Source organism: Trichosurus vulpecula, chromosome 3 (assembly GCF_011100635.1).
Source record: "Trichosurus vulpecula isolate mTriVul1 chromosome 3, mTriVul1.pri, whole genome shotgun sequence".
NCBI classification, from domain to species: domain Eukaryota; kingdom Metazoa; phylum Chordata; class Mammalia; order Diprotodontia; family Phalangeridae; genus Trichosurus; species Trichosurus vulpecula.
The window spans coordinates 1,966,945-1,981,477 of NC_050575.1; the positions used below are offsets into that span (position 1 = coordinate 1,966,945).

Consider the following 14,533-nt stretch of genomic DNA (forward strand, 5'->3'; position numbering starts at 1 on the left):
TTATCATTACCCATCAACTTCCCTGGGTCCCAATAGAAACCTTTCCTTATATCACAGATCGTATTTAGTTACGCAAAACAGACAGATATATTGACTGTGTCTGAAAATGTGTTTTATTCTGTGCCTCTGGTCTGGCTGTTGGCAAACAGTACAGCCCTCTCATTTAACCGATGCAGACACTGAGGTCTAAAAAGGTCAAGTGACTTGCTTAGGGTCACCCAGGTAATAAGTAAGGGCTTGCAAGAAATGGGGTTTGTACCCAGATCACATCCAACACCCTTTCCATCGTACTGTATTCTGTTTGATTTTTGACAAATTGTATGCAATTCCGGAGCCTTTTCTGGTGATTTACTTTTACTTCCTTTTAACAATCACAAAATCTGAGCTTTAGAAGGGACCCCAGAGGCCACCCCCTACATGAAGGCATCGCTAGTATGACACACTGAACTAATCATTTTCCAGTGCTTGACTTCCAAGCAGGTGAAACTTGGTGTCTTTCGAGGCAGTTCATTTCTCTCTTGGACAGATGGAATTGTTTGGAAATATTTGCTGACTCTCTGCGTCTGCCACAGATTGCCCCTGGCATGGCCTTCTGGGGACAAATGAAATAAGTGTCATTTTTCTTCTAAGATGGTCTTTGATAGATTTAACATTGCCATCACGTCTCCATGAGTTTTCTTTTCTCCAGGCTAAACATGCCCAATTCCTTCAACCAGACATCCTAAGTCATGATTTGAAAGCCCTTCATTCATCCTGGTTTTCCCCCTTGGGACAATTGTCAGCTTATCAATGTGTCTTGTAAACTGTGATGACCAGAATGGACCAGAGTGTTCCAGATGAGGCCTTATAAGTAGAATACCATTGTTCTATCATCTCCCTATTCTTTCAAGCTGTATTTTTTTTCAATGCAGCCCAAGATTAATTTAACTTTTTTTGTGTGCTATGCCACATTGTCGACTCATTGAAGTTCAGTAAAGCCCTGCAGCTCCTTTTCAGAACAAATGAAAATATAACTCATACCTCTTCCATCTTACAATTGTGGAGTGCTTTTAAGTATTTTTTTTTAAATACAAATATAAGACTTTGCCTTTATCCCAATGGAATTTCATCTTAATCAGCTCCTCTGGCCTGTCAAAGTCTTTTTGGATCCTACCTTTATCATTTAGCTGTCCCTCTTAGCGTTGTATTATTTACGAAATCAATAAGCATATTATCAGTGCCTTTATGCAACTCATGGATCAGAATGTTGAACAGCACAGGACCAAGCACAGATCTGCTAGAGATGTCCTAGCACCTTGACGCTGAACCAACTACTCTTTGAATTCAGCCATCCAGCCGGTTCTGAATTATATTATCATCTAATTCCTATTTCTCCATCCTCTCCACAAGATAGTTATGAGATGCTTTATCAAAAGCTTTACTGACATGTAGATAAACCATATCCACAGCATTCCCTTTGTCTACTAGTAGAATAATCTTGTCAAAAGAAAATGAGGTTAGTCTGTCATGAGTTCTTGGTTCTTTTAAATCCCCACTTCCCCTTCTACATATTGGTGACCATCTCTTTAATGAGTCATTCTAGAAATTTCTCAAGAATCAAAGTCATTCTCATTGGCCTTTCATTTGCAAATTGTTCTCTTCCCTCTTTTGGACCTCCTTTTCCATTTGGCTAATTCTGCCTTTCAAGGCATTCTTCTCCTCATTGGCTTTTTGGAGCTCTTTTGCCATTTGAGTTAGTCTATTTTTTAAGGTGTTGTTTTCTTCAATATATTTTTCAGCATTTTTGGGGGTCTCCTTTAGCAAGTCATTGACTTGTTTTTCATGGTTTTCTCACATCCTTCTCATTTCTCTTCCCAATTTTTCCTCTACTTCTCTAACTTGCTTTTCCAAATCCTTTTTGAGCTCTTCCATGGCCTGAGACCAGTTCATGTTTTTCTTGGAGGCTTTTGGTGTAGGCTCTTTGATTTTGTTGACTTCTTCTGGCTGTATGTTTTGGTCTTCTTTGTCACCAAAGAAGGATTCCAGAGTCTGAGACTGAATCTGGGTGCGTTTTCGCTGCCTGGCCATATTCCCAACCAACTAACTTGACCCTTGAGTTTTTCAGCGGGGTATGGTTGCTTGTAGAGTTAAGAGAACTATGTTCCAAGCTTGGGGGGATGTGCCAGCTCTGCCACACCAGCACTCCTCCTTCCCTAAGAACCCCCAACCCGGACTGGACTTAGATCTTCAGCAGGCTGTGCACTCCTGCTCTGATCCGCCACTTAATTCCTCCTACCAGAGGAGTTGTCATTGCCAAAATCAAAATCCTTCTCTTTTGTAGAGAAAACAGAAACAAAAGATGAAATGTTAGTAGCTCTGCCTTCTCCTTGCTGTTAGTTTTCATCTTGCTGTCCAGCTTGAGCAAGGGTCTCACCTCTTCTTTGAACCTTCTTTTTCTCCTGGCATAACTGAAAAAGCCCTTTTTGTCGTCCTTAGATTCCCTTGCCAGCCATAGCTCATTCTCGACTTTATCATTGTCAACACTACTTTTGTTGGACCATGCTGCACTCTTCAAATCATCTCTAACCACCTGGCCTTGCTTCCACCTTCTGTACGTTTAGTTTTTTAAACTTAAATTGGTGCACTCCCTGTATATTCACATTGGTTTCTTAAGACACCCAGTTTTTTCTCCTCGTTGTTTCTCTCTGCGTCTTCAGAATTTCACTCATAGACGTCTTTCATCTTTCCTGAGCTGACTTCTCCTGAAGTACTGTAGTCAATGTGGTCCTAGGCCTCATGTTGGACTCTGTGTCCAGTTTCCATCTTCTTCACCCTGCTGCTAGGTTGGCGTGGTCGCTTCCTTCCAAAGTTCCCGTCATTTCTACCCCAGCAATCACTTCCTCCTCGTTAGCGAGAGTCAGATCCGGAATACTATTAGTACTTGTCTATTTCTCCTGCTTCTTCCCATTTTACTTGTCGTCAGTTCATAGATGTTACCCTCTACTTCTCTGTATCCGGCCTGTTTGCCATTTCTTACGTCACGATGCTTATTCCTTAAAACTGTTCATTAAAGTGTGGTAACTCGTTCAGCCGCTTGCCGATTAACGTGTACCCACTTTGTTTCTAGTTTTTTTCGCTACAATAAAAAGTTGTGCTATAAATTCTTTTGTGCTTTGGGGTTCTTTTTCTTGTTTTTGACCCCTTTACGGTATATGTGCCTTGTAGTGATGTCACTTGGTCACTGGTATAGTGACTTTGTGATGTGATTGAAATCTTCATTCAGAATGCTTGAATCCTTTGCCGACTTTACCGATGGTTCATTAGCAGCAGTTCTGGCTCTCCCTTTTTCAGTATTCTTACCAGTTTGTATTTCTCCTGTCATCAGCGATTTGGAACATTCGTATGGTTGTTATTTGCTTGAATTTCTTTTTGAAAAATTACTTGTTCATTTAGGTATTGGAATAATCCTTTTGTTTACCACTTTTTTTTTTTTTTTTGCTCCTTCCAAAAAGTATTGTGGTGAATGTGTTGAACCTTTCCTTATGTCTTAAGGTCTATTCCTGCTTGAGCTCTCAAAGCCCTGTCTTGGGACAATTTTTCCTGCTGTCTGCTAGAGCCCCACCACTATTCTTAAGGTTCCCCCCACCTCCCATTGCTACTTCTCTGGCCGTGATACTGCTGTTTGCTTCTGCTAATTCTTCCGTTGCCCTGTATTTGAATTTTTTAGACTGAGATTAGATGCGATTCACGGCTGGTCAACACATTTCCAGCTTTATTGTTAGAATTTCTCCATCTGACACACCAGAGGACTAGTCCAGTTGTACTTCCCAGTGGAAGATCTCTGACCCTTACTTTAAGCAGGATTTGGGTTATTGAGTTCCATTCACCTCTTCTCTGCCTTCTCTGCTTTTTAATTTGCTCTTTCAGTTCTCGTTATGTACTTGGTAGCTGGGGCTAATGATAAGAACTAGCCTAGAAGTTTAGGCAAGCCTCAAGAAGGCCCTGGAGGTGATCCTACAAACTGGTGACCCCTGCTGCTATTTCTTTTTCTTTTTTGGGGGGGGGAGGGGGGAGGGCAGGGCCATTGGGGTTAAATGACTTGCTGGAGGTCACACAGCTAGTAAATGTGTCAAGTGTCTGAGGCCCGATTTGAACTCAGGTCCTCCTGACTCCAGGGCTGGTCCTTTACTCACTGTGTCACCTAGCTGCCCTACCCCCGTCGCCCACTATTTCTACTAAATGGCAAATCTCTTCTCTCCCTTACTTGTTCTCAGTCCCCTTTACCTCTTTAGTACTCCATATTACACAATTGAAATACATTTTGGCATGGTTGTTGTAGTTTTGAATGAAGTTTTATGTACATTGTCACTAGTTTGTTTTTTGACTTTAAACTTTTAAAAGATTCCTCTTATAATCCCAATAAATCTATAGCTAGATATGTTTTCATTTTTCTGGGCCATGTTTTGCCCCTTTTGCTTTGTGTGGTTAGTGATTTAATAGTAACAAACATTTTCTACTCCTGCTTTATTTTAAAACATGTTTTCCTAATGCTCTCTTCTTGTTTTTGAAATTTAGAAAATTGTTGCTTTCTCTTGGTTCTACCCTCAGTTCTCCTTGTGTCAGGGATAGTCCAGCAAAACAGATGAGTGCAGTGGTCATGCCTGCAGATGTCTGCCCCTCTAGTGTGCCCGTCTCTGCTGAGAGGCAGGAGGCAGGCCTCACAATTAGACTTCTGAAGTCATGAGTGAACATTGAACAGAATTCTGAAGATTTTCACTTTTATTTTCCTTTACGTCATTGTGGTCATTGTTCCTTTTTTTTATGCTGTAGATTTCATTCTGCATTAGTTTATGCAAATCTTCCCCCTTCCTGAAATCTCCCACTCCTGTTTTAGCCTGAAAGTCAGCGTCTGAGGTTTACACTCTAACTTAGATTAAAGTTGAAATGCAAGATGAAAAACAGGGTTGAGATGGCATGATAAAGTTGTTTAGCAGTTCAACAGATTTTATTGGGCAACGACTTTATGAGTCTAACACTGTGACTTTGTTACATGCTGTGGGATTTATAATCTGATTAAGGATGATTTACCTCTGACAAAATGGTTATAATCATACTGAGATTTTATGTCTGTAATCAGGTGTAAAATTATTTGGTGCAGACTAGACATGTAGAGATTCAGAGAAGGAAGACATCAGTATAGAGAGTCTGGAAAGCTTCATTGCCCACTTGGAATCATCAGATTGGTTGCTTTCAGATTACCTGTTATAACAAATTTGCAGAAATACCAGTCTTTTAATTAGCATCCCTATCCAAGCCCCTCTTTGAATGCTTGGGTGGGCTTTTGTCACCGTAGCCCCAGAGGAACAACCTAAGGCCCTAATTGTGGGAGGTGGGGTAAGGGGGAGGTCGGCATTGGGTTGGTATCAGTGGAAGTGGGGAGCCTGTAGCCTAGTGACTGCTTTTATAAGCTAGCTGTCTAGTGCATTGTTGAAAAATTGGCGTAAGCCCATGATTGAGCTAATTTTTATCCCCAAATCCCAAAGCTGTTTTCCCTTGCTGCCTGATGGAAGCTGTTCTCATTTAAATACTCTGGGTTTGCATTGCCTGCACTGCTGCATTTGGGATGATTGATTTGTGTTCTGGTATCTCAGGGAACCAGAGAGATACAGTCCCATCTTTAGTGAACAGTGTCAAAGCCTACAGGAGGTTGGAGTTTATAATAGATGCAGTGGATGGATGTTTTTCATATGACCCAAGCCTAGCTTAACTTGCACGTTTTCTGCTCCTCTCAGATTGGACACTCTGCAGCCTTTGTTCACACTGAGCTTTAAAAGGACATAATTTAGCAATCTTTATATTGGAATAGAAAGTAATAATTCTTTAAAACATTTGATTGAGTTTTTCAGGGAAGAATGGTGAAAGAAATTTTTCTGGTGCCTACTATATATTCAGTACACCAAAGTGTTTTCTCATTATTCATTTTTATTTATACTCATGAAATAATATCCCTGGGAAGAAGGCAGGAGAACTAAGCAATTGAAGGGATCTGTGGGGGACCAGGACAAGAGTAGCATTGGACTTGGAATCAAAAGCCTAGAATGGGTCCTGGCTTTACCTGTTAGTACCTATGTGATTTTTAGGGATTTTTAGTTAACTTTTCTGAGCCTCAGTTTCCTCATCTGCAAAAAAGGGAAAATGTGGGTGTAGTATCTGCCTCACTTATTGTGAAAAACACAGAAGGTTGTGTGCTGAAGGTATCTTGCACTGTGTACGTATGAATAGTTGTGAAGAACTCAGGGCTTTGCCAGTCCGGTGCTATTTGTACTGAATGCTGTTGCTTCCATGGAAGCCCTTCCTGCAGATGAAGTCACTCAGGTATGCTGTTCCTTAGTACTAATCGTTTATATAGGCACTTAATGCCATTTTACAGTTGAAGGTCCTGTCCCAACTGCCAGGAGTATTGCTTTGTAAATAAAACCATATATATCCAGTGTCCCAAAAGTCTTAGTGCAGCTTTAGGTTTTGATAGCTTAATATAGCACTAAGACTTTTTAGACACCCTCTGTATCACTTTGCTTGGTTATCAGTGAATGTAACAAGTGTTCATCAAAGTGAACAAATAGCCAATTATTTCGGGGTCCCAAGGGACTTGTAAGAAAGATAAAAAAAAATTAAGTAATATGTGACCCTTTGTTGTCCCCCCCCCTTCAATTATTGTTTTGAAAAAATAACAAGGACAGAAGGGTACGTTTAGCATACAGTCTCTGTGTTTCAGATTTGGCTAATGAGAAATTTTCGCTGCTTTATTGGATTCTCAGTCAACCTATGTTCAAAGACTCTATTGATCAGTAAACATAATGAAAAAGTAGGAGCTAGAAATGGTTTGCCCCACTCTTGCTAATGGGCTGCTAATGAAATTATGCTTTTGTGGCAAAGGTTGATATTCTGGGCTCCTAATAGACTCAGGAATCCATCTTTTTCCCTAAAATAAACTGTAGCCCCTCAATTCACTGCAAAATTGGTGCAATTAGCTCTCGTGCCTGGCGTCTTTCTTTTGATCTCTTCCCTTACAAAGTCAGCCTTGCTGGGTCCACTCAGGTACCTTTTGAGTTTGTTTGTGGTTATTCTTTGATCTCGTTAACATGGTGGCTCCCTCTGTTGGTGTCCATCCCAACCTATCTTCTCATCTTAGGTAAATTGCAGGTCTGACTGTGTCACCCTCCAAATCGAATTCCAGGTAGACCTTGTTGCATTTAGGGTCAAATAGAAAATCTGTCCCTTCTGCCCCGAGATGCAAGGGTCCTCCCCCAATAAATTATATTGTGTTGATTTTGGATGTGTTTTATGTATAATTATATGTGTAAATACTGTCTTTCCAAATAAAATATAAGATTCTCAAGGTCAAAGACTGGTTAATTTTTGTCGTTGTATCCTCAGTGTATACCACAGTACCAGGCACATAGTAAGGCTCTTAATAAATGCTTGTTGATTGAATGATTAATTTTCATCATCTTAGATAGGTTTAGATGTTATTTGTTGCTGTTATTTGAATAATATGGGAAATGTTGGCATTAAAATGATAGTCTAAGGTGGGAAGACTTAATGGCTTCTGAGATCCCGTCTAGCTCTCAATCTATGGTTCTGTAATCGGTTTTGGAGGGGCAGTCCAAAGACAGGTATATCAGATCAATGCTGATTAAATTTTCAAAACAACTTGGAATTATGCAGAAACACTTATAAAATTGCCAATACCTTTTAACCCCAAAATCATAGTTCTGGTACTATCCCAGTGAGGTTATCGATAGTAAGAGAAGAGCTCTTTGTACAAAAATGTACACGGCAACATTATTAATGATAATTAAAAAGTTGGAATCAATATATGTGCCCAGCAATAAGGGAGCAGTTGAGCAAATTATGGTATAAGAATTTAATGGGATCTTATTATGCCATAAGAAATATAAATGTGAAAAATTCACTTGGGAAGACTTTCATGAAATGATGCAGAAAGAAGAAGGAAGAGCAAAAAGAACTGTATGTCATGACTGTACTAGTGTAAATAAAATCAAGGTGGAGTGGCAACACATTTTTGCTTCAATACAGACTGTATTCTGATTGGTCTGCCAGTGTCCAGGCTCTCCCCTCTCTAATCCATCCTCCACATAGCTCCCAAATTTTCCATATCCCATAGGGGGTCCCTAATATGCGTAGGATAAAATAGAAACTACTCAACCTGACATTTAAGGCCCTCCACAGTCTTACTCTAAACTATCTTTCCCTTATTACCTCATGTTATTTCCTTTGGCTTACTCTAGTTTCCTGCCATACTGAACTGCTGTTTGTTTCCTAAACGTGACGTACCACCTCCCACCTTGGTGCATTTGTTGAAGCTACCCTGACTTCCTGTAATGGCCTCCTTTCTCATTTCTTCTCAGTATCCTTAGCACTTCTTAAGGCTCAGCTCCTTTGCCATCTCTTCTGTGAAGCCTTCCTCAGATAATTGAATATAAATTTATTTTTGTACATGTAAGCCCCAGTGAAATGTGGGTTTTTGGAGTGCAGATACAGGTTTTTCTGTCTTTGTGTGCCCATCTCTTAGGACAGGGCCTTACACACAATGTGCACCTTGTAGGTGTGTGTGCTGAGCCGGAGTGAGGGCCAGAGAGGCCCAGTGGCACTCCCCCAAACCACACAGAGCCTACCTCTGCCCCTGAAGGGGAAAGCATTTCATTGTGAACTTGTGTTTTTTTTTCTTCTTTTTTCTTCCAAGACCTGGTTTCTTGTCCCTTCTCCCTGACTTTCTCTCTTTTCCCCTACATCTTGTAAATCTTTTCTTTGTCTTTGTTTTCATTAGTTTCTTGGCTTTGGATGCTTTAAGCCAGGTAACTTGCAAATTTGGCATGTACTTTATGTCTTTCTTACCTATACTACCATGAAGTCTTTTTTTCTTTCATGTTTTACTTCTGTTTTAAATGACCATGTCCGATATTTTAAAATGAATATTACTTGTTTCATACCTTCTGTGGGGAGTCATGTGAAATGAATAATTTTGGGAATTCATGTACCACAGTTTGGTTAGCCATTCTCTAGTTGATAGGACATCTACTTTGTTTCTAAAATTTTTTTTTTTTGCTAATGCAAAAATGCTATAAATATATTGATGTATATGGGCACATTTTTCTTATCAGTGAACTCTTTGGGGTATAAGCCTAGTAGTAGAATCTCCTGGTCAAAGTGTATGGAAATTTTAGTCATTTTATTTGCATAATTGCAAATACTTTCCAGAATTTTTTTTCTGACTCATAGATCTCCAGTACTTTTTACTAGTGTGCCTAACTTCCCACGATCCCTCCACCATTGATTACTTTCGTGTTTTTGCCATCTCTGTCAGTTTGCAGAGTGGTAGGTGAAACCTCAGGGTTCTTTTGGTTTGCATTTCTCTTATTATTAGGGATTATGAGCATTCTTTCATGTGGTTTTGAATTCTGTGCAGTTCTTTTGAGAACTATTTGTTCGTATCCTTTGACCAATCTATTGCATGTGAAACCTTTGTCACATAAATTTGTTAAAGATTTTTCCCCTTTCTACTCTTCCCTTCTTGTGCTAGTTGCATCATATAGCCTTTGTCTGTTAATTGTTTTTATACCAAACCTCTATCAGATAAATTTGATGAAGATTTTTTTCCAGTCTCCTCTTCCCTTCTTATCCTAGGTGCATTCATTTTCTTTTTGCTGAAACTTTCCAGTTTTGTCTTTAGCCTTTGGTTAAGAGTATGGCTCCATTTATATAATGCATCCATCTCTAAGACAGCAAGAACCTTCATAAAGTTAGCAGCTGGCTGAACTGACAGCGGGATGGCTAATCCATGATATACGAAACAATACTGATAATAATTAATTCTTGAAAAAGCTGTTAAAAGTCGTTCTTACTTGCCAGAGTTGTCCCAAGGATCTGTCATTCGTTACTTTGCAAAGTGCACCATTCTGTCCTCTCCTCCATCCCATCTTTGTGATTGCTAAGCATTTTCTCAGTGAAGAGGCTATGGAGTCCATGTCCTTCTCTAGCCTTCTGTTGAAGGCAGGGAATTGGTCTCCCTTTTATAGATAATGAGGCTCAGCCAAAAGGAAAGGCTGGTAGAGACTGGAGAGAAACTAATAAGGCACGGTTCGCTGCTGGTCCATTTGTTCTTCTTGTATATGCTTAGGGTCAAAGCAGCCTGGGAAGATCTTATTCCAGTGCTGTTTTTTATTATATAATCCTTGGCAATGACTCTTTGCTGCAGCCCAGCCCCGTCTTCCTGTCTCTGGACACTTTCCTGTATTTCCCTGCCCAAGCCACTCTTTTTGCTAGCTGTCATCCCAAGCATGTTGATTTCTGTTTCTCTGCTTGTGCACATACTCTTTCCTCTGCCTGGCATAGTCTTTGCCTCCTCTCTGCCAGTTTGTGTCTCTAACCTCTTTGCACATAGCCTCCCTAGAGCCAGCAATCCTAACACCAATCACACCTGTACTTTACATCTCTGGAGCACTTCAGCATTCAATTTACAGTGTCTTATTTTTTACTTACTGACTTGTGGCTTTGTAATTGTATTGGTGTTATTTTGTGTGCTGTATATATTTTGTTTTCCTAACTGGCTAATAAGCTCTTTAAAGGAGGTGCCACTCTTCTCTTTCTTTTATGCTTGCCCACAGAAAGTTCTAGTACAGGGCTTCTGAGCATTAAGGCATGAAATAAATCTGAATGTTTGATAACTACTTCATCCAGAGAGTGAATGCTCAGGTCCCTTCTTTTGGTGGTGGTGGTGGGGTGGATGGCTTATGCATTTTATTTGGGGGGGATTTTTTATTTTCAGTTTACAACACTCAGTTCTACATAATTTTGAGTTCCAGATTTTCTTCCCCCCTCCCCCCATCCCTTCCCAAGATGGCACGGAATCCGATGTATCTTCTACACGTAACTTCACATTGAACTTATTTACACAATAGTCAAGTTGTAAAGAATTATGACCAATGGAATGAATCAGGAGAAAGGAGAAACAACCAAAAAAAAAAAAACCAAACAAACCCCAAAACAAAAACAAACAAGAAAAAAAACCCAAGGGGGAAAAAAAGGCGAGCATACAGTGTGCCTCAATCTGCATTCAGACTCCATAGTTCTTTCTCTGGATGTAGATAGCATTCTCCATCGTGAGTCCTTTGGAGTTGTCCTTGCACCTTGTGTTGCTGAGAAGAGACAAGTCTATCAGGGTTAGTCCTCACAGAATCCATATATCTGTGGTTGTGTGTAATGTTCTCCTGGTTCTGCTCCACTCGCTCAGCATTACATCGTATAGGTTTTTCCATGTTATTATGAAGTCCGTATCTTCCCCATTTCTTATCGCACAATAGTATTCCATTACATTCGTATACCACAACTTGTTCAGTCATTCCTCATTTGATGGGCATCCCCTTGATTTCCCATTCTTTGCTACTACAAAAAGAGCTGCTGTAAATGTTTTTGTACACATGGGACCTTTTCCCACTTGTGTGATCTCTTTGGGTTACAGTTCTAGAAGTGGTATTGCTGGGTCAAAGGTTGTGAACATTTTTGTAGCCCTTTGGGCATAGCTCCAAATTGCTCTCCAGAATGGCTGGATCAGTTCATAACTCCACCAGCAATGTAACGATGTTCCAATTTTCCCACATCCTCTCCAGCATTTATCATTTTCCTGTTTTGTCATTTTGGCCAATCAGACAGGAGAACGCTCAGGTTCTTATTGGCCGCACGTTTATTGTTTTAGATGCAGGGGCTCACCTATTCCTTACTATGGGCTTGGGTATGGGTATGGGGGAGAGTGGAAGAGCCCGGTTAAGGGTGCATCTGAAGACATGAATCTAAAGGATTTGGCATTTTTAGAGCTTAAATTCAACTTGTTTGTCACTTGTCACTTTCCCCTGAGCGAAGGCTGGAGCCTCTCACCAGTAGGAGCAGTGTTATGTCACACGTTTGTGTGGGTGACAGAAAACTCTTTCAGGAATCGTCAGAACCCAGAATTCCTTGCCCTCCACCCCAGGTTTAATGTAGTGTCCCTCCTTTTGGCTTTTAGGTCAAGCTGTCCCTGCTGGTTCCCATGTGCGTCTGAATCTGCAGACTGGAGAGAGAGAAGTAAAGCTCCCGGATGGGGAAAAATACCAAAATAACTTGAAAGAGCAAAAAAAAGGCCAAAGGTAAAGTATAAGACCCAAGGGGACCTGGTGTATGGTGTTGGTTTCTGTAATATTTCTGACATTAACTACGATAATATTCCTTAATTCAAAGTACAATAAAAAGCCTCATGAATTCAGTACTCCTGATTTAGAATTTGTGTTAAAGCGCCTAGGAATGGACTGAAGTTTACCTTTGTGCCAGCATCCCAAAGCAAATGAATAGTGTGAGCAAGACTTTAGGAGAAGGGTTTAACCTTTACCAGAACACAGCTGTTCAGAAGAGCTTAATGAGCTGATTATAGATGAGCCTTATTTATTCATTAAAGCAGGTCTAGCAGCCCCTCTTTTTTTTAACCAGTGCTCTTTTTTTAGAAAGCAAAAAATCTGCATTTAAAAAAAGTTATAATTCACAATTTTCACTAATTCAAAAAATCTCCAGCGTGTTGAAATTAGAGCGGCTTTACGTAGTCTAGAAATTAAAGTCCTATTTTAGCGGTTAGCTTACCCTGTTGTTTAATGTCGAACATCTGGACAATGGGGATAAGAACAGTTGTACTACCTACCTCATAGAGTTGTGTGGAAAGCCTTAAAGCAATATTTCAGTGTGAGGTACATAATATTAGATATCTCGAATCCAGCTGTACTGTGCTCTTTGTATTTTGAATGGCCAAGTTATCCTTCTACAGTGTGTCCCTTTATGTGGGGTTTTGTGTGTCTGTCGTGTGTGTGTGTGTGTGTGTGTGTGTGTGTGTGTGTGTGTGTGTGAGAGAGAGAGAGAGACAGAGAGAGAGGGAGAGAAAGATCTGGGTGGATTTCATTTTGAGTGGCTAATATATAGATATATCATTGAGTTTGCAAAGGCAAGTATTTTGGTTGGAAACCTATGAATTTAACATAGCAATGACCCACCTTTGTTGCTTCAAATCCAGCCTTGGACTCTAACTGGCTGTGTGACCCCAGGCAAGTCACTTACCCCTATTTACCTCAGTTTCCTCTACTGTAAATTGAGCTGCACAAGGAAATGGCACACCACCTCAGGATCTTTGCCAAGAAAACTCCAAATGGGCTCATGAAGAGTTGGACGCAACTGAACTGATGAACTGGAAAAAATACATTTTTTAGCCCCCACATACAGGCACAGTTACTCCTGTGGCACTCCAGAGTTACTTCCCACAAATTCATGGTACTTTTCCTCAGGTGGATAGTTGATTAGGCTTTGTAAGCCTGTTGATAACCTATATCTGACAACCTTGTCTCTTGTTTCACTGACTAGATTGAGATAATCTGAATTAATCTTTTTCATTAACATTCTTTTAATTGCCTCTGGTCACAGAATAGGTATCCTTGCTCTTTTTTTAACCCTGATTCTTCTAACTGTGTGCCATTGTGATCCTGCTGTCTTCTGTATTTACATAAGATCTTGGCACCACTATTCATCTTTCTCTGCTTCATCTTCATTCTTTCCTTCCACCAACTCCTCCATCAGCCTAAAAATGTTCAAACATTTTTCCCAGTCACAAAAAGCCTTTCTTCTGTCCTATCTAGCTACAGCTCCATCTCTTTCCTTCCTTTCGTCTTTAACTTCTGGAAAAAAAATTTGCATTTGCCCCAAATTTCCTTTCTAATTGACCCTGCTTAATCTAATTTCTTCCCCACTTCCCTCCACACACATTCTATTCAGTCTGTATTTCTTTGGTAACCAGTGACCTCTTGAACTTACTAGATTTGATAATTTAAAAACAACCAAAACAACCCTTTATCCTCAAACTCTATGCAGTTTTTGACACTGTTGGTGATCCTCCCCTCCTAGATACTTTATTTTCTCTTGGCAGTAGAAATGCCATAGTTTGATGATTTTCATTGTATTTCTCTAATCCCTTCTGCCTCCTTTTATTGCTTTTCTTCCAAGCCCTTTGTTGTGGGGGTGACATTTGAGGGTTCTGCTTTTGCAGTCTTGTTTCATCACTGTAGTTTCAACTAAAGAACTCTAAGCAGATGACTACTAAATGTCTCTCTTTAGGCCTCCTGATCTTCTTCTGAGCCCCAGACCCACATCTTCCTGTAAGACGTTTGTACCCGCGTGTTTCACTGGTACCTCAGACTGTATCTGAAATTGCTCTTCTTCTCTTCCCTCTAAATCTGTTTCTCCTGACTTTACTATTTCTGCCTCTGGTATCACCATTCGTCCTGTCCGTCCTATCTCCTAGCTGTGTATGTATCTCTTGGTAATTCTCTGGGGTCCTTTACCTGTTACATCAAGTATCGCAACATCAGCATGGTGCTTCTCAGCAACATCTGTCTCTTCTCCTTTCCCAGGACAGGACCCCATTGTTCCTTCCCTGGACTTTTTTCTCCTTGCAGGTGTTTTCTGC

The 14,533-nt window shown here is 40.3% G+C and overlaps 1 protein-coding gene across 3 annotated transcripts in view; it reads left to right on the forward strand.

The window, feature by feature from the left end:
* Window positions 1–14,533, forward strand: part of SIL1 (SIL1 nucleotide exchange factor) — a 268,621-nt gene that overhangs the window by 151,466 nt on the left and 102,622 nt on the right. For all 3 annotated transcript variants that reach the window (XM_036750497.1, XM_036750495.1, XM_036750496.1), the window contains one exon: window positions 12,062–12,182. In XM_036750497.1, the coding sequence (XP_036606392.1) occupies window positions 12,062–12,182 (121 nt within the window). The remainder of the gene's footprint in view (window positions 1–12,061; window positions 12,183–14,533) is intronic.